The sequence below is a fragment of the Seriola aureovittata genome, chromosome 5, assembly GCF_021018895.1.
Source record: "Seriola aureovittata isolate HTS-2021-v1 ecotype China chromosome 5, ASM2101889v1, whole genome shotgun sequence".
NCBI lineage: Eukaryota > Metazoa > Chordata > Actinopteri > Carangiformes > Carangidae > Seriola > Seriola aureovittata.
This window is the reverse complement of record NC_079368.1, coordinates 18,464,047-18,485,872: the sequence shown is the minus strand read 5'-3', so window position 1 is coordinate 18,485,872 and position 21,826 is coordinate 18,464,047. Positions and strand designations below refer to the sequence as shown.

At 33.0% G+C, this 21,826-nt stretch overlaps 1 protein-coding gene across 4 annotated transcripts in view; it reads left to right on the top strand.

Moving 5' to 3' along the window:
- The window catches only part of ypel1 (yippee-like 1), a 53,892-nt gene that overhangs the window by 23,846 nt on the left and 8,220 nt on the right, over nt 1-21,826 (top strand). For all 4 annotated transcript variants that reach the window (XM_056375596.1, XM_056375598.1, XM_056375597.1 and 1 more), the window contains exon 3: nt 3,948-3,991. In XM_056375596.1, the coding sequence (XP_056231571.1) occupies nt 3,948-3,991 (44 nt within the window). The remainder of the gene's footprint in view (nt 1-3,947; nt 3,992-21,826) is intronic.

The following is a 21,826-nucleotide window of genomic DNA, read 5'->3' as shown; positions in this document are numbered from 1 at the left end:
TTTGTTAATAGCTTCCAGTTAATCTTTATTTCAGACCTTGGTTTGATTCATTGTGTTACATACGTTTTTAAAGGAGCAAATTTTGGTGAAATCAGATGCAGTTCGTTTGCCTGTGAGAATTCGCTGTTCCCTGCAGTTGAAGCGTTTTGCCTCTCGGGGTGGATTTGTGTTTGTGTGAGTTTGGCTGAAGGAGCAGATTTCTCTGTGCAAGGTATTGTTCCCTTCAGTCCCGTGTGGTCAAGAGGATTCAGGGATTTTGAGATTTGCTTTGTAGAATTCATTTCTTAGGAACAAGCGTTTTAAAACAAGTGCAATTGCAGCAGCTTAAGAAAACGAGCTCAGTAACCACACTCTCGTTTGCTCATGTTTTATTAAGCAGCAGCAAAAAAAGAGAAAAAGCTGAGGGAGTTCTTGCAGCCTGCATCTGATTCTCCCTGCACACATTTTAGAAACAATCCCTGATGGATCCTGTTGGGATGTCTAATAGGATTGTTGGGAGTCTGGAGGTTTTATTGCAGCCCTTAAAGCTGTCAGGCCGCCCCTGCATTCAAAAAAACATGATCCGAACTTATTCCTTTAACTGATCTTGTAGGACGTTGCTTCTTACATTCTGAACGGGCTGTGTGACAAGCATCCTCCTGCTCCGGAGCCAAGTTATCTACAGTGAAGCTCACAGCAGCTCGGGCAAGAGAGAAAAACGCTGCCCAAGTAAAAATAGACTGTGGAAAACAGATAAGGGCAGGGAGAGACGGAGCCGTCCCTTTTTGCCAGTGGTTAAGATGATGGCTGAGCCACAGTGAAGCACAGATATGACACCCAGCTCTTGTCACATGGAGTAAGCCCCCCCCCCCCCCCCCCACCCCCTCGCTGGCCTAAACACTGTGGAGAGGACTTGTTGTCGACTCCACAGGGACCGACCTAGTTCCCTCTCGCTGCTAAAGGTCACATGTCTCATGGCTCTGGACTGTATGTGTGTGCAGACTTCACTTCAAACACAAACAATGAACTTGAGGATGTAACAGTGAGACATCAGCACCTACAGCGACAAGCGAAGAGAATAATAACCCTCTTTCTTTTTTCTTTTTTTATTTGTTGCTCTTGAATCAGTTTCAAGCCAAACTCCTCTGATCTGAAATAAAACTTTCCCACTTCTGACAAATGTTAACAACACACAGGCAGTTAGAAATCATCCCCTGAGCCTCAGTGGTGGCGGCGGCGGTGGTGGTGGTGGTTGGCTGTGGTCAGCGGAGGAGGCAGCTGGTGCTCCTATTAGGTAGTATTAGCTCAGTGCCCTCAACCGCAGCCACAAACTTTATCTGCCGCACTCATTTGCAATGGAAAAGGCAAAGCCGATTGAGGCCTGTCTGTCGGCCGAGGATGACGGGGCCGGAGGAGAGGAGCCTGGCAGCCTCTGTCGTTACCCACTGTGACGGCTTTACTGCTCTCTGTTTACCTTAATGTACAGGAACGTCATGTGTACAGCAGGACATTTATAAAGCCAGATTTTATTTAATCGCCTATATTCAGCACAACTATTTAAGTGTCTCTGTAAAGCTCTTTGGTCAGCAGAGGTTCATAATAATTGACTTGACTAAATTGATTAATTCTTCAGGTTGAGTTTGGAAAAGCATGAAAGAATAAAGAGGCTCAGTCCACAGTGCAATTTCTTCTGCCTTATTTTCAAATTGTGCATGTGATTTTCCAACTTAATGTTCTGTTTAGAGGAGCAAACATTTTGCAGAAGTCAACTGAATTTTGCAACCAATCTTTCAGTTTTTCTGTAAGATGTTGTCGATCTCACACCATCTGTTCCACAAGGATATTTGTCACTGTGGAGCAACATGTTCAGCTGCAGACAAGTTTCTCTCCTAAACTCTCTTATTGTGCGTCTCTCTTGGGTTTTGTTGGTGTGCTGCTCTCTCTTCACATCCTGCTACTGAGAGCTGAAGTCCTGACCTCACGTCTGGACTAGCCTCTGCTCCACTGAGCACTTCTTTCATTTGTCTTTGTCAAACAATGAAACGTGTCTGGTTTGCATGTTCTAAGACAATCACTACAACCCACCGTAGCAGCTGCTGTTAGAAACTGAAACCTTAATTTTAACAAAGTTAAACTTCATTTACTTTGTGATCACTGGAAAAAAAAACTTGACACACTGTTGAGAGAGCTTCTGTTTTAAGGCTGGGTTTGTAATTATTAGCGTAGATACGAACTAATGTGGTTTTCTTATGTCTGTAGCTCAAGCTGGAAGTTTCTGTTCCACTTTGGCTCCCTATCCTGTTTCTTGATAATGTGTTTAATTGCATTATGGCGACACGCAGGGTTCATTTTTGAAAATGGGGACAGCCAACACTTTGGTTTTGGATGCAGGCTTAGGGTTAAAAGCAAGTATATAAGCGGTCTTTCACAAACAATGCGTGGGATCCAGCGTCAGAGAAATAAGATATGTGGATTATTTAATTTCTTTTTTCCCCTAATTCTATGTTGTCACTCAGTTGACATTGGTTTGGTTTAGTTTCTATTCATTCATAAATCATACAGTGCCTGTAACACACTCTGTGAATAAGATGAGATGACGCAACACACATTCCTCCCAACAGCTTGATGCTGATCTGACAGGACATAAACAATGCACGTTTCAAAATATCTATTAAGAGAATTAGCTTTTGCAAATGTTTTAAAGGTGGAACAAGCGTCTTCACACTCCACATTTACAGGTGTGGGAACATGAACATGGTGTCTCTCTTATTGTTTCGAAGCCGCATCCCATCAGAAAGTAGAACACCCAGGACGAGTTGCTGAGACTGTGCGAGGTCGTACATGCTGACTTTTTTGCAACCAGTGGTTACCCATAACACCCTGCTCTGTATAGACCTGCAGAGAAACTTGTGTGTATCTCAATCCCAGATTAATGAGGAAGGAAATGCATTAAACATGTTTGTAATGCCTCAAGCGCACACACACACACACACACACACACACACACACACACACACACACACACACACTGTATTTTGGTAAGAATGTAAACATACCAGTATTTGTTTATAAGAAAATCTCCACAGGGTATCTGTAACTTAAATCTTCCTCTGTGCATTACAGTGATCAGGTTTTCAGCTTGTACTCATTTGGGACTGCAAGGGATGTTTTGAATCAGTATATCAGGGCTCTGTGTTGTAATCAGCTGTGTGTGTGGTTTATGTAATATCCCACTAAACTGTGTCTTTATTGATATTTCATTCAGAAAGCTCAGATTGTTGTTGTGGTGGAGGCATTAAAGTCTCTTCTTCTGTCAGCTCGTAGACGCTACTGTAAAAGCTGCTTTGTTGTTCTGCAAATACACCGAATATCTCAAACGCTGCACGTTAACTTTGAAGCATGACATCTCGAGTCTGAAGCAGGGAAAAAATGTGGCTCCTATTAGAGTTTTATCCAGATTTTATGTCATCTAAAACACACTTTCATCCATCTCCTCGTAATCTATAAATTTTCCACCTGCATTTTGACAGTTTCTAAATGTGCAAACAGCTTTTTTTGTTTTTACATGATTAAATAGGAATTTTGCAAAAAGAAGTGATTTGAAGTTTGAGTTTATGTGTTTTTTTCTGGTCTGATGAAATGATTTGTAACAAGGAAATGAAAGTTGTTCCCAAGAAACAACTCTCAAAACAATTTCTCTGGTCATTAAAGTTGACATGGTGATGATAGACTCGCTCTCTTAATGTTTATGTGCTCAGACCTCAGCTCTTTCTCTCAGCCTCATTTTGTTTCTTACCTCCAGCCAAAATTGTGTACGGGAACCTTGACAAAGACGAAGAATAAGTATGCACAGCAGTTACAGGGAGAAAAACACCCCATGGTGTCGGTCGCTGACATCCTTGTCCTCAGCAGTGTGGTTGCAGCTCTTCATTGTCAACTTACATGATTTTTTCTCTCTCTTCTTTCAGTCATTTCAAGGCAGTCAAGGAAGAGCCTATCTGTTCAATTCAGTGTAAGTAAGAGCCTCCAGTTCACACCCACAATTCACCTTGTTTTTTGTTTTTTTGTGATAAAGATATTTGTGTTTTTTGTGATACACAATTGCTACTGTACTTGACTTGGAAACAGTTCTTTAGTTTATTTGTTTATTTATTTATTATGTTTATTCAATTATGTATTTGAAGGCTAAAATTGTCAGATAAATGTAGGCCTAGTGAAATAAAAAGAAATCACAGAGAATAGAGAATTATTGGTAACTATCCAATTGCCAATTAATTTTTTTCCATGTAGTTATATTACGGATTGCGTACAGAATTGATGACATTATTACATAATAACATTTTAATCGACGCAGCACCATCCAATGCGCCTGGTGCACACACACCCATACCTATGGCACACAGCTGCATACGAGGACGGTGCACTCACATGCCAAGAGCTGCTGTTGCTGTTCGAGATTTATTGGATTGTTATTTTTTGCTTATTGTATGTTGGTGTTTGCATTTTCTAATTGTTGTACCCGTACCTACCTATCTAAAGGCTCACGTCATGTGAGAATATCAATGTGGTACCCAACATCACCAGAAAAAAAAGCATTAAATAACAAGCTAATCCTGGCTTCTGTCTTCTGTTGGCTGGCAGTCAGGTTGCAAGCAAGAGTAAACATAAAATGGTGGATGTATCAAAGTATGAGTTTATGAATAACTATACTATGACTTTTTTATGACTTACTATACTATGACTGTTTAATGCCTTACTATACTATGATTTTATGACTAACTATACTATGACTTTTTATACCTTACTATACTATGATTGTTTAATGCCTTACTATACTATGACTTTATGACTAACTATACTATGACTTTTTATACCTTACTATACTATGACTGTTTAATGCCTTACTATACTATGTCATTTTATACCTTAGTATACTATGTCATTTTTATGACTTTTTATGCCTTACTATACTATTTCGTTTTGATACCTTACTATACTATGACTGTTTAATGCCTTTCTATACCATGACTTTATGACTTACAATACTATGAATTTTTATGCCTTACTATACTATGACATTTTTATGCCAAAGATACTATGTCGTTTTTATGACTTTTGTTGCCTTAATATACTATGAAGTTTTTTTGGATGTTTTATGCTGTACTATACTTAGATGTTTTTTGGCATTTTTATGCCTAATTGTATTATTTCATCTCATTCCATGCCATACCATGACGTTTTTATGACCTTTTGTGCCTTAATATACCAAGATGTATTTTTGACGTTTTATGCCATACAATACTATGGCGTTTTTTGGCATTTTCTGCCATACCGTGCTTAGATGTTTTTTTGACTTTTTCTGCCTTATTATACTATCTTGTTTGACGCCTTGCCATACTATGACGTTTTTAAGACCTTTTATGCCTTAATATACAATTATGTTTTTTTGACGTTTTATGCCGTACTGTACTATGAGGTTTTTTGGCATTTTTCTGCCATACTATACTATTTTGTTGGATTCCTGACCATACTATGACGTTTTTATGACCTTTTATGCCTTAATATGCAATGATTTTTTTTGACATTTTATGCCATACTATACTATGACGTTTTTTGGCATTTTTATGCCAAATTATATTGTTTCGTCTCATGCATTGCCATACTTTGACGTTTTTATGACCTTTTATGCCTTAATATACTATGATATATTTTGGCATTTTTATGCATAATTATATTATTTCATCTCATTCCTTGCCATACTATGAAGTTTTTTATGAGCTTTTATGCCTTAATATACTACAATGTATTTTTAACGTTTTATGCCATACTATACTATGATGTTTTTTGGCATTTTTATGCCTAATTACATTATTTTGTCTCATGCATTGCCATACTATGACTTTTTTATGACCTTTTATTCCTTAATATACTATGATGTTTTTTTTTAAGTTTTATGCCATACAATACTATGGCGTTTTTTGTCATTTTCTGCCATACTATACTTCGATGTTTTTTTGCCTTTTTCTACCTTACTATACTATCTTGTTTGACGCCTTGCCATACTATGACATTTTTATGACCTTTTATGCCTTAATATACTATGATGTATTTTTGACGTTTTATGCCATACTATACTATGACGTTTTTTGGCATTTTTATGCCTAATTATATTATTTCGTCTCATTCCTTGCCATACTATGACGCTTTTATGACCTTTTGTGCCTTAATATACTATGATGTATTTTTGACGTTTTATGCCATACTATACTATGACGTTTTTGGCATTTTCTGCCATACTATACTTTGACGTTTTTTGGCATTTTTATGCATAATTATATTATTTCGTCTCATTCCTTGCCATACTATGATGTTTTTATGACCTTTTGTGCCTTAATATACTATGATGTATTTTTGACGTTTTATGCCATACTATACTATGACGTTTTTGGCATTTTCTGCCATACTATACTTTGACATTTTTTGGAATTTTTATGCATAATTATATTATTTCGTCTCATGCATTGCCATACAGTGACGTTTTTGTGAATTTTTATGCATTAATATATTATGACGTTTTTATGACTTTTTGTGCCTTACTATACTATGAGTTTTTTGGCGTTTTTCTGCCATACTATACTATCTTGTTTGATGACTTGCCATACTATGACGTTTTTATGACATTTTATGCCTTAATATACTATGCTGTATTTTGGCATTTTATGCCATACTATACTATGACGTTTTTTGGCATTTTTATGCCTAATTATATTATTTTGTCTCATGCATTGCCATACTGTGACGTTTTTGTGAATTTTTATGCCTTAATATATTATGACGTTTTTATGACTTTTTTTGGCATTTTTATGCCTAATTATATTCTTTCGTCTCATGCATTGCCATACAGTGATGTTTTTGTGAATTTTTATGCCTTAATATATTATGAAGTTTTTATGACTTTTTATGCCATACTATACTATGACGTTTTTTGGCATTTTTATGCCTTATTATACTTTCTTGTTTGACGCCTTGCCATACTATGACGTTTTTAAGACTTTTTATGCCTTAATATATAATGATGTATTTTTGACGTTTTATGCAATACTATACTATGACGTTTTATGGCATTTTTATGCCAAATTATATTGTTTCGTCTCATGCATTGCCATACTTTGACGTTTTTATGACCTTTTATGCCTTAATATACTACGACGTTTTTTGGCATTTTTATGCATAATTATATTATTTCGTCTCATTCCTTGCCATACTATGATGCTTTTATGACCTTTTGTGCCTTAATATACTATGATGTATTTTTGACGTTTTATGCCATACTATACTATGACGTTTTTGGCATTTTCTGCCATACTATACTTTGACGTTTTTTGGCATTTTTATGCATAATTATATTATTTCGTCTTGTTCCTTGCCATACTATGATGTTTTTATGACCTCTGATGCCTTAATATACTATGATGTATTTTTGACGTTTTATGCCATACTATACTATGACGTTTTTGGCATTTTCTGCCATAATATACTTTGACATTTTTTGGAATTTTTATGCCTAATTATCTTATTTCGTCTCATGCATTGCCATACAGTGACGTTTTTGTGAATTTTTATGCATTAATATATTATGAAGTTTTTATGACTTTTTATGCCATACTATACTATGACGTTTTTTGGCATTTTTATGCCTAATTATATTATTTTGTCTCATGTATTGCCATACTATGATGTTTTTATGACCTTTTGTGCCTTAATATACTATGATGTATTTTTGACGTTTTATGCCATACTATACTATGATGTTTTTTGGCATTTTTATGCCTTACTATAATATCTTGTTGGATTCCTGACCATACTATGACGTTTTTATGACCTTTCATGCCTTAATATACAATTATGTTTTTTTGACATTTTATGCAATACTATACTATGACATTTTATGGCATTTTTATGCCAAATTATATTGTTTCGTCTCATGCATTGCCATACTTTGACGTTTTTATGACCTTTTATGCCTTAATATACTATGACGTTTATTGGCATTTTTATGCCATACTATACTTAGATGTTTTTTTGCCTTATTCTGCCTTGCTATAATATCTTGTTTGACGCCTTGCCATACTATGACGTTTATATGACCTTTTGTGCCTTAATATACTATGATGTATTTTTGACGTTTTATGCCATACTATACTATGACGTTTTTGGCATTTTTATGCCTAATTATATTATTTTGTCTCATGCTTTGCCACACTATGACGTTTTTATGACCTTTTGTGCCTTATTATACTATGATCTATTTTTGACGTTTTATACCATACTATACTATGACGTTTTTGGCATTTTTATGTATAATTATATTATTTCGACTCATTCCTTGCCATACTATGACGCTTTTATGACCTTTTGTGCCTTAATATACTATGATGTATTTTTGACGTCATATGCCATACTATACTATGATGTTTTTTGGCATTTTTATGCCTTACTATAATATCTTGTTGGATTCCTGACCATACTATGACGTTTTTATGACCTTTTATGCCTTAATATACTATGATGTATTTTTTACGTTTTATGCCTCGATATACTATGACGTTTTTTGGCTTTTTTGTGCCTAATTATATTATTTTGTCTCATGCATTGCCATACTATGATGTTTTTTGACGTTTTTATGACTTAATATAGTATCACGTTTTTTTGACGTTTTATACCATACTATACTATGACGTTTTTTGGCATTTTTATGCCTTGCGACTTTTTTTGGCATTTTCATGCCTAATTATATTGTTTCATCTCATTCCTTGCCATACTATGATGTTGTTATGACCTTTTGTGCCTTAATATACCATGATGTATTTTTGACGTTTTATGCCATACAATACTATGGCGTTTTTTGGCATTTTCTGCCATACTATACTTCGATGTTTTTTGGCATTTTTATGCCCTACTATAATATCTTGTTGGATTCCTGACCATACTATGATGTTTTAATGACCTTTTATGCCTTAATATACTATGATGTATTTTTGACGTTTTATGCTTTGATATACTATGACGTTTTTTGGCATTTTTATGCCTAATTATATTATATTGTCTCATGCATTGCCACACTATGACGTTTTTATGACCTTTTGTGCCTTAATATACTATGATGTATTTTTGACATTTTATGCCATACTATACTATGACGTTTTTGGCATTTTCTGCCATAATATACTTTGACGTTTTTTGGCATTTTTATGCATAATTATATTATTTAGTCTCATTCCTTGCCATACTATGACGTTTTTATGACCTTTTATGCTTTAATATACTATGATGCATTTTTTACATTTTATGCCATACAATACTATGACGTTTTTTGGCATTTTCTGTCATACTATACTTTAATGTTTTTTTGCCTTTTTCTGCCTTACTATACTATCTTGTTTGACGCCTTGCCATACTATGATGTTTTTATGACCTTTAATGCCTTAATATACTATGATGCATTTTTGACATTGTATGCCATACTATACTATGACGTTTTTAGGCATTTTTATGCCTAATTATATTATTTCGTGTCATGAATTGCCATACTACGATGTTTTTTGACGTTTTATGCCTTAATATAGTATCATGTCTTTTTGACGTTTTATACCATACTATACTCTGTCGTTTATATGACTTTTTATGCCTTACTGTACTATGACATTTTTATGGCTTTTTATGTCTTATTATACTATGACTTTTTATGCCTTCCTATACTATAACTTCATGACTTACTATACTATGACTTTTTATGTCTTACCATACTTTGACTGTAGCAGAACTCGCTGCCACTGTGAGTTCCCCAGCACACACAATGACCAGACAATAGACAAGAACAGTTCTTTTTATTGTGAGGACTGTACACACACATCACATGCTTTCAACTTAAACTTGTCTTGGTTTGCTGGCTCTCTTTGGTGCACAAACTTAATTTCACTTATTCATTTGGCATTTTCCATGGCTTGCTGTGGCCGCCGTTCACTGAGTGCTTCGTGTGTCAGTCCTGTTCGGTCCAGCACGCTATTGCATTAAAAAAGGGAAGAAACTCATTAACAGGCAGCAGCTGATCAATCAACTCACCTGGCACTGCTCTCATCAGCCCTCTCCACACCCTTCTCTCTCTCCTGCAGCTGCATATCGACCATGCCCATCCCCACAATAACATTTTATGCCTCAGTATACGATGACTTTTTTATGGCTTACTAAACTTTGACTTTATGACTACTATACTATGACATTTTTGTGACTTTTTATTCCTTACTATACTATATTGTTTTTATGACTTTTTATGCCTTGCTTTACTATGTTGTTTTCATGACTTTTTATGCCTTGCTATACAACGTCATTTTTTTGACATTTGATGCCATACTATACTATGACGTTTTTTGGCATTTATATACTGTACTATACTTAGATGTTTTTTGGCGTTCTTATGTACTATCCTATCTTGTTTGATGCCTGACCATACTATGATGTTTTTATGACCTTTTATGCCTTAATATACTATGACTTTTTTTTTAACGTTTTATGCCATACTGAGATTTTTTTCTGCCTTTTTCTGCCTTACTATACTATCTTGTTTGACGCCTTGCCATACTATGACGTTTTTATGACCTTTTATGCCTTAAATACTATGATGTATTTTGGCATTTTCTGCCATACTATACTTTGACGTTTTTTGGCATTTTTATGCATAATTATATTATTTCATCTCATTCCTTGCCATACTATGATATTTATGTGACCTTTTATGCCTTGATATACTGTGATGTATTTTTGACGTTTTATGCCATACTGTACTATAATGATTTTGGCATTTTTATGCCATACAATACTTAGATGTTTTTTTGCCTTTATCTGCCTTCCTATACTATCTTGTTTGACGCCTTGCCATACTATGATGTTTATATGACTTTTTATGTCTTATTATACTATGACTTTTTATGCCTTCCTATACTATAACTTCATGACTTACTATACTATGACTTTTTTATTCCTTACCATACTTTGACTGTAGCAGAACTTGCTGCCACTGTGAGTTCCCGAGCACACACAATGACCAGACAATAGACAAGAACAGTTCTTTTTATTGTGAGGACTGTACACACACATCACATGCTTTCAACTTAAACTTGTCTGGTTTTCTGGCTCTCTTTGGCGCACAAACTTAAAATTTCACTTATTCATTCGGCATTTTCCATGGCTTGCTGTGGCCGCCGTTCACTGAGTGCTTCGTGTGTCAGTCCTGTTCGGTCCAGCACGCTATTGCATTAAAAAAGGGAAGAAACTCATTAAGAGACAGCAGCTGATCAGTCAACTCACCTGGCACTGCTCTCATCAACCCTCTGCACACCCCTCTCTCTCTCCTGCAGCTGCATACCGACCATGCCCATCCCCACAATAACATTTTATGCCTCAGTATACGATGACTTTTTTATGGCTTACTAAACTTTAACTTTATGACTTACTATACTATGACATTTTTGTGACTTTTTATTCCTTACTATACTATGTTGTTTTCTTGACTTTTTATGCCTTGCTATACAACGTAATTTTTTTGACGTTTGATGCCATACTATGCTATGACTTTTTTTGGCATTTATGTACTGCACTGTACTTAGATGTTTTTTGGCATTCTTATGTTATACTATTATACTATCTTGTTTGACGCCTTGCCATACTATGACGTTTTTAAGACCTTTTATGCCTTAATATACAATGATGTTTTTTTGACGTTTTATGCCATACTATACTATGTCGTTTTTGGCATTTTCTGCCATAATATACTTTGACATTTTTTGGCATTTTTATGCCTAATTATATTATTTCGTCTCATGCATTGCCATAATATGATGTTATTTTGACGTTTTATGCCTTAATATAGTATAGTGTTTTTTTGACGTTTTGTGCCATACTATACTATGATGTTTTTTGGCATTTTTCTGACATACCATACTTTGACGTTTTTTGACATTTTTATGCCAAATTATATAATTTCGTCTCATGCATTGCCATACTACGATGTTTTTTTGACGTTTTATGCCTTAATATAGTATGACGTTTTTTGGCATTTTTATACCACACTATACTTAGATGTTTTTTGGCATTTTTATGCCTTACTATACTATCTTGTTTGATGCCTGACCGTACTATGACATTTTTATGACGTTTTATGCCTTAATATACTATGATGTATTTTTGACGTTTTATGCCATACTATACTACGACATTTTTTGGCATTTTTCTGACTTACCATACTTTGACGTTTTTTGACATTTTTATGCTTAATTATATAATTTCGTCTCATGCATTGCCATAATATGATGTTTTTTTGACGTTTTATGCCATACTATACAATGACGTTTTTTGGCATTTTTATGCCTAATTATATAATTTCGTCTCATGCATTGCCATAGTATGATGTTTCTTTGATGTTTTATGCCATACTATACTATGACGTTTTTTGGCATTTTTATGCCCTACTTTAATATCTTGTTTGATGCCTGATCATACTATGACATTTTTATGGCCTTTTATGCCTTAATATACTATGATGTATTTTTGACGTTTTATACCATACTATACTATGACGTTTTTTGGCATTTTTATACCATACTATACTTATAGGTTTTTTGGCATTTTTATGCCTAATTATATTATTTTGTCTCATGCATTGCCATACTATGACATTTTTATGACCTTTTATGCCTTAATATACTATGATGTATTTTTGACGTTTTATGCCATACTATACTATGACGTTTTTTGGCATTTTTATGACGTTTTATGCCATACTATACTATGACGTTTTTTGGCATTTATGTACTGCACTGTACTTAGATGTTTTTTGGCATTCTTATGTTATACTATTATACTATCTTGTTTGACGCCTTGCCATACTATGACGTTTTTAAGACCTTTTATGCCTTAATATACAATGATGTTTTTTTGACGTTTTATGCCATACTATACTATGTCGTTTTTGGCATTTTCTGCCATAATATACTTTGACATTTTTTGGCATTTTTATGCCTAATTATATTATTTCGTCTCATGCATTGTCATACTCTGATATTTTTTTGACGTTTTATGCCTTAATATAGTATGACGTTTTTTGGCATTTTATGCCTTAATATAGTATGACGTTTTTTGGCATTTTTATACCATACTATACTTTGACGTTTTTTGGCATTTTTATGCCTTACTATACTATCTTGTTTGATGCCTGACTGTACTATGATGTTTATGTGACCTTTTATGCCTTACTATACTATGACGTTTTTTGGCATTTTTATGCCTAATTATATTATTTCGTCTCATGCATTGCCATAATATGATGTTATTTTGACGTTTTATGCCTTAATATAGTATAGTGTTTTTTTGACGTTTTGTGCCATACTATACTATGATGTTTTTTGGCATTTTTCTGACATACCATACTTTGACGTTTTTTGACATTTTTATGCCAAATTATATAATTTCGTCTCATGCATTGCCATACTACGATGTTTTTTTGACGTTTTATGCCTTAATATAGTATGACGTTTTTTGGCATTTTTATACCACACTATACTTAGATGTTTTTTGGCATTTTTATGCCTTACTATACTATCTTGTTTGATGCCTGACCGTACTATGACATTTTTATGACGTTTTATGCCTTAATATACTATGATGTATTTTTGACGTTTTATGCCATACTATACTACGACATTTTTTGGCATTTTTCTGACTTACCATACTTTGACGTTTTTTGACATTTTTATGCTTAATTATATAATTTCGTCTCATGCATTGCCATAATATGATGTTTTTTTGACGTTTTATGCCATACTATACAATGACGTTTTTTGGCATTTTTATGCCTAATTATATAATTTCGTCTCATGCATTGCCATAGTATGATGTTTCTTTGATGTTTTATGCCATACTATACTATGACGTTTTTTGGCATTTTTATGCCCTACTTTAATATCTTGTTTGATGCCTGATCATACTATGACATTTTTATGGCCTTTTATGCCTTAATATACTATGATGTATTTTTGACGTTTTATACCATACTATACTATGACGTTTTTTGGCATTTTTATACCATACTATACTTATAGGTTTTTTGGCATTTTTATGCCTAATTATATTATTTTGTCTCATGCATTGCCATACTATGACATTTTTATGACCTTTTATGCCTTAATATACTATGATGTATTTTTGACGTTTTATGCCATACTATACTATGACGTTTTTTGGCATTTTTATACCTTACTATACTATCTTGTTTAATGCCTGACCGTATTATGATGTTTATGTGACCTTTTATGCCTTAATATACTATGATGTATTTTTGATGTTTTATGCCATACTATACAATGACGTTCTTTGGCATTTTTATGCCCTACTTTAATATCTTGTTTGATGCCTGATCATACTATGACGTTTTTAAGACCTTTTATGCCTTAATATACAATGATGTTTTTTTGACGTTTTATGCCATACTATACTATGTCGTTTTTGGCATTTTCTGCCATAATATACTTTGACATTTTTTGGCATTTTTATGCCTAATTATATTATTTCGTCTCATGCATTGTCATACTCTGATATTTTTTTGACGTTTTATGCCTTAATATAGTATGACGTTTTTTGGCATTTTATGCCTTAATATACTATCTTGTTTGATGCCTGACTGTACTATGATGTTTATGTGACCTTTTATGCCTTACTATACTATGACGTTTTTTGGCATTTTTATGCCTAATTATATTATTTCGTCTCATGCATTGCCATAATATGATGTTATTTTGACGTTTTATGCCTTAATATAGTATAGTGTTTTTTTGACGTTTTGTGCCATACTATACTATGATGTTTTTTGGCATTTTTCTGACATACCATACTTTGACGTTTTTTGACATTTTTATGCCAAATTATATAATTTCGTCTCATGCATTGCCATACTACGATGTTTTTTTGACGTTTTATGCCTTAATATAGTATGACGTTTTTTGGCATTTTTATACCACACTATACTTAGATGTTTTTTGGCATTTTTATGCCTTACTATACTATCTTGTTTGATGCCTGACCGTACTATGACATTTTTATGACCTTTTATGCCTTAATATACTATGATGTATTTTTGACGTTTTATGCCATACTATACTATGACGTTTTTTGGCATTTTTCTGACATACCATACTTTGACATTTTTTGACATTTTTATGCCTAATTATATTATTTCGTCTCATGCATTGCCATAATATGATGTTTTTTTGACGTTTTATGCCATACTATACAATGACGTTCTTTGGCATTTTTATGCCCTACTTTAATATCTTGTTTGATGCCTGATCATACTATGACATTTTTATGACCTTTTATGCCTTAATATACTATGATGTATTTTTGACGTTTTATGCCATACTATACTATGACGTTTTTTGGCATTTTTCTGACATACCGTACTTTGACGTTTTTTGACATTTTTATGCTTAATTATATTATTTCGCCTCATGCATTGCCATAATATGATGTTTTTTTGACGTTTTATGCCTTAATATAGTATAGTGTTTTTTTGACGTTTTGTGCCATACTATACTATGATGTTTTTGGCATTTTCTGCCATAATATACTTTGACATTTTTTGGCATTTTTATGCCTAATTATATTATTTCGTCTCATGCATTGTCATACTCTGATATTTTTTTGACGTTTTATGCCTTAATATAGTATGACGTTTTTTGGCATTTTATGCCTTAATATACTATCTTGTTTGATGCCTGACTGTACTATGATGTTTATGTGACCTTTTATGCCTTACTATACTATGACGTTTTTTGGCATTTTTATGCCTAATTATATTATTTCGTCTCATGCATTGCCATAATATGATGTTATTTTGACGTTTTATGCCTTAATATAGTATAGTGTTTTTTTGACGTTTTGTGCCATACTATACTATGATGTTTTTTGGCATTTTTCTGACATACCATACTTTGACGTTTTTTGACATTTTTATGCCAAATTATATAATTTCGTCTCATGCATTGCCATACTACGATGTTTTTTTGACGTTTTATGCCTTAATATAGTATGACGTTTTTTGGCATTTTTATACCACACTATACTTAGATGTTTTTTGGCATTTTTATGCCTTACTATACTATCTTGTTTGATGCCTGACCGTACTATGACATTTTTATGACCTTTTATGCCTTAATATACTATGATGTATTTTTGACGTTTTATGCCATACTATACTATGACGTTTTTTGGCATTTTTCTGACATACCATACTTTGACATTTTTTGACATTTTTATGCCTAATTATATTATTTCGTCTCATGCATTGCCATAATATGATGTTTTTTTGACGTTTTATGCCATACTATACAATGACGTTCTTTGGCATTTTTATGCCCTACTTTAATATCTTGTTTGATGCGTGATCATACTATGACATTTTTATGACCTTTTATGCCTTAATATACTATGATGTATTTTTGACGTTTTATGCCATACTATACTATGACGTTTTTTGGCATTTTTCTGACATACCGTACTTTGACGTTTTTTGACATTTTTATGCTTAATTATATTATTTCGCCTCATGCATTGCCATAATATGATGTTTTTTTGACGTTTTATGCCTTAATATAGTATGATGTTTTTTTGACATTTTATGCCATACTATACTATGATTTTTTTTGGCATTTTTATACCATACTATACTTAGATGTTTTTTGGCATTTTTATGCCTTACTATACTATCTTGTTTGATGCCTGACCGTACTATGACATTTTTATGACCTTTTATACCTTAATATACTATGATGTATTTTTGACGTTTTATGCCATACTTTACTACGACGTTTTTTGGCATTTTTCTGACATACCATACTTTGACGTTTTTTGACATTTTTATGCCTAATTATATTATTTCGTCTCATGCATTGCCATAATATGATGTTTTTTTTACGTTTTATGCCTTAATATAGTATGATGTTTTTTTGACTTTTTATACCATATTATACTATGGCGTTTTTCGGCATTTTTATACCATACTTTAATATCTTGTTTGATGTCTGACCATACTATGACATTTTTATGACATTTTTATGCCTAATTATATTATTTCGTCTCATGCATTGTCATACTCTGATATTTTTTTGACGTTTTATGCCTTAATATAGTATGACGTTTTTTGGCATTTTTATGCCTTAATATACTATCTTGTTTGATGCCTGACTGTACTATGATGTTTATGTGACCTTTTATGCCTTACTATACTATGACGTTTTTTGGCATTTTTATGCCTAATTATATTATTTCGTCTCATGCATTGCCATAATATGATGTTATTTTGACGTTTTATGCCTTAATATAGTATAGTGTTTTTTTGACGTTTTGTGCCATACTATACTATGATGTTTTTTGGCATTTTTCTGACATACCATACTTTGACGTTTTTTGACATTTTTATGCCAAATTATATAATTTCGTCTCATGCATTGCCATACTACGATGTTTTTTTGACGTTTTATGCCTTAATATAGTATGACGTTTTTTGGCATTTTTATACCACACTATACTTAGATGTTTTTTGGCATTTTTATGCCTTACTATACTATCTTGTTTGATGCCTGACCGTACTATGACATTTTTATGACCTTTTATGCCTTAATATACTATGATGTATTTTTGACGTTTTATGCCATACTATACTATGACGTTTTTTGGCATTTTTCTGACATACCATACTTTGACATTTTTTGACATTTTTATGCCTAATTATATTATTTCGTCTCATGCATTGCCATAATATGATGTTTTTTTGACGTTTTATGCCATACTATACAATGACGTTCTTTGGCATTTTTATGCCCTACTTTAATATCTTGTTTGATGCCTGATCATACTATGACATTTTTATGACCTTTTATGCCTTAATATACTATGATGTATTTTTGACGTTTTATGCCATACTATACTATGACGTTTTTTGGCATTTTTCTGACATACCGTACTTTGACGTTTTTTGACATTTTTATGCTTAATTATATTATTTCGCCTCATGCATTGCCATAATATGATGTTTTTTTGACGTTTTATGCCTTAATATAGTATGATGTTTTTTTGACATTTTATGCCATACTATACTATGATTTTTTTTGGCATTTTTATACCATACTATACTTAGATGTTTTTTGGCATTTTTATGCCTTACTATACTATCTTGTTTGATGCCTGACCGTACTATGACATTTTTATGACCTTTTATACCTTAATATACTATGATGTATTTTTGACGTTTTATGCCATACTTTACTACGACGTTTTTTGGCATTTTTCTGACATACCATACTTTGACGTTTTTTGACATTTTTATGCCTAATTATATTATTTCGTCTCATGCATTGCCATAATATGATGTTTTTTTTACGTTTTATGCCTTAATATAGTATGATGTTTTTTTGACTTTTTATACCATATTATACTATGGCGTTTTTCGGCATTTTTATACCATACTTTAATATCTTGTTTGATGTCTGACCATACTATGACATTTTTATGGCCTTTTATGCCTTAATATACTATGATGTACTTTGGACATTTTCTGCAATACAATACTATGATGTTTTTTTGGCATTTTCTGACATACCATACTTTGACGTTTTTTGACATTTTTATGCCAAATTATATTATTTCTTCTCATGCATTGCCATACTACGATGTTTTTTTGACGTTTTATGCCTTAATATAGTATGATGTTTTTTTGACATTTTATGCTATACTATACTATGATGTTTTTTGGCATTTTTATACCACACTATACTTAAATGTTTTTTGGCATTTTTATGTCTTACTATACTATCTTGTTTGATGCCTGACCGTACTATGATGTTTATGTGACCTTTTATGCTTTAATATACTATGATGTTTTTTTGATGTTTTATGCCATACTATACAATGACGTTTTTTGGCATTTTTATGCCCTACTTTAATATCTTGTTTGATGCCTGATCATACTATGACATTTTTATGACATTTTTATGACCTTTTATGCCTTAATATACTATGATGTATTTTTGACGTTTTATGCCATACTATACTACGACATTTTTTGGCATTTTTCTGACTTACCATACTTTGACGTTTTTTGACATTTTTATGCTTAATTATATAATTTCGTCTCATGCATTGCCATAATATGATGTTTTTTTGACGTTTTATGCCATACTATACTATGACGTTTTTTGGCATTTTTATGCCTAATTATATTATTTCGTCTCATGCATTGCCATAGTATGATGTTTCTTTGATGTTTTATGCCATACTATACTATGACGTTTTTTGGCATTTTTATGCCCTACTTTAATATCTTGTTTGATGCCTGATCATACTATGACATTTTTATGGCCTTTTATGCCTTAATATACTATGATGTATTTTTGACGTTTTATACCATACTATACTATGACGTTTTTTGGCATTTTTATACCATACTATACTTATAGGTTTTTTGGCATTTTTATGCCTAATTATATTATTTTGTCTCATGCATTGCCATACTATGACATTTTTATGACCTTTTATGCCTTAATATACTATGATGTATTTTTGACGTTTTATGCCATACTATACTATGACGTTTTTTGGCATTTTTATACCATACTATACTTATAGGTTTTTTGGCATTTTTATGCCTTACTATACTATCTTGTTTAATGCCTGACCGTATTATGATGTTTATGTGACCTTTTATGCTGTATTATACTATGATGTACTTTGGACATTTTCTGACATACCATACTTTGACGTTTTTTGACATTTTTATGCCTAATTATATTATTTCGTCTCATGCATTGCCATAATATGATGTTTTTTCGACGTTTTATGCCATATTATACTATGGCGTTTTTCGGCATTTTTATACCATACTTTAATATGGAAATTTTTATGGCCTTTTGTGCCTTAATATACTATGATGTACTTTGGACTTATGATATATAAATATGACAAATTTTCCCTTATATCAAGAGTGATGTTACCACATGTGCTATGTATAAGAGGATATATTATGACATATATGTCATCTGGATATACATTATAAGTTTTTAACATATCAAATACTCATACTAAAATGCACCTTCGTTAAAAAAACATGCTTACTGAAATTGTATATGTTTGTATATGATTTTCTTAATTTCTTATTAAATTAATCCATACATGTCTTTCCCTTATATTTACACGTATAACGACCATATACTGACAGGCTTTGGAATGGATATATATTTATGTAACATACGTCTATGATATAAACCTATAATATAAACAGACATACTAAAATACATCTCATCTCATTTACTGTAGTTCTTTTTTATGGTCCTCTTGCATGCTCTGTTCTCCAGCACACTGCTGCTGTTTACAAAGGCTACCAGGAAAGGATGCTAAATTATGTTTTGACATATATATGAACTATATACACGTTTGCAGAGCCACATGAGCAAAGCTTACAGGAGCAGTCGACACATACGAACTAAAAACGCAAAAATAAGGAGTGCACAGACCTTGTAGGAGTATTTCGTTACACCCATGTTGTAATTTGAGGTTCTGGAGATTATTTTCTCGATTAACTAACTAATCATTTAGTCTACGCCAATCACATTTTCCCAGAGTCCCCACCTTCGTCTTCAAATGTCTTATTTTGTCTGAAAACTTGATAAAATGTTATCGATATAAACAAAATGTTATGAAACAAATAAAAGTAGCAACTTCTCACTCAGTAGAGGTTGCAATCAGAGAATCTTTGGCGTTTTTATGGTGAAAAATTACTTAATTGATCGATTGATTATCAAAATAGCAGCCGATTTGTTGTCTGTCAGTTAATTTGTCAATTCACCAACTAATCAATTCAGCTGTAGTTGGCACTGACAAGTGCACTGGAAATAGGTCGTTCCTAATTGGGAGAAAATGGGGGGAACCGCCTAAAAATATTAATGAAATAGACTAAAATGTGATTAAACCCCTTCCTCTAATAACTACTGGAGGTGGGCATGCACGCCTCTTTGTCCGTACACCTGTGAGGCATTTTATTCATGCACCACTGCTAATAATGTTATTAGCATGCACATGCACATAAATTTCACCCTGTGGAAGCACAGATTGCTGTCTGGACCAGAGTGTGCTTGAAACCAACGTTAGACCACTTCCCTCATGTGGAGTTGAGTAGGATTTCTTGGTCTGCATTTTCAGAAAATAACAAATAACATTTAGTTTACCAAAGTTTTAGGTAAATAGTCATAAATACAAACTAAATTGCAAATGTGAAAACAAACAAGATGGCACAGGGAGTCAAAACCAGTCTGATTGCAGTCTCTGCCAACTACAGCCAGTAACACAGGTTTGGTAATTGCAGGTCAAAAGGCTTCTAGATATTTGGGTTGAATTCAGTTACAAAAGTGAAAGTCTTTAGACTTTTTTGTCACATTTAACTATTGTTTCAACATTTAAAGGTTCCATATTTTCCAAAAACCTCAGTGTAGTTTTACGTCTCCTCTCTCAGGCTTCTCTCTGGAGCTCTAGTAACAACAGGTCAGTGAGCCAATCAGAAGAGAGGAGGCTCTGAGCCTCTCTTCTGATTGGCTGACTGTTTTCTGAGTGATCAAGTAAAAACAGGTAAACACTCCAAATCTTCAAAGTTGGATCGTTGATCCAGGTGGGCGGAGATTGGGGCATGGCTGAGGGCTGTGACTGCTGTGTTGTGACATCACAAAGTAACAGAAGTCCTGACGGCTGGTTT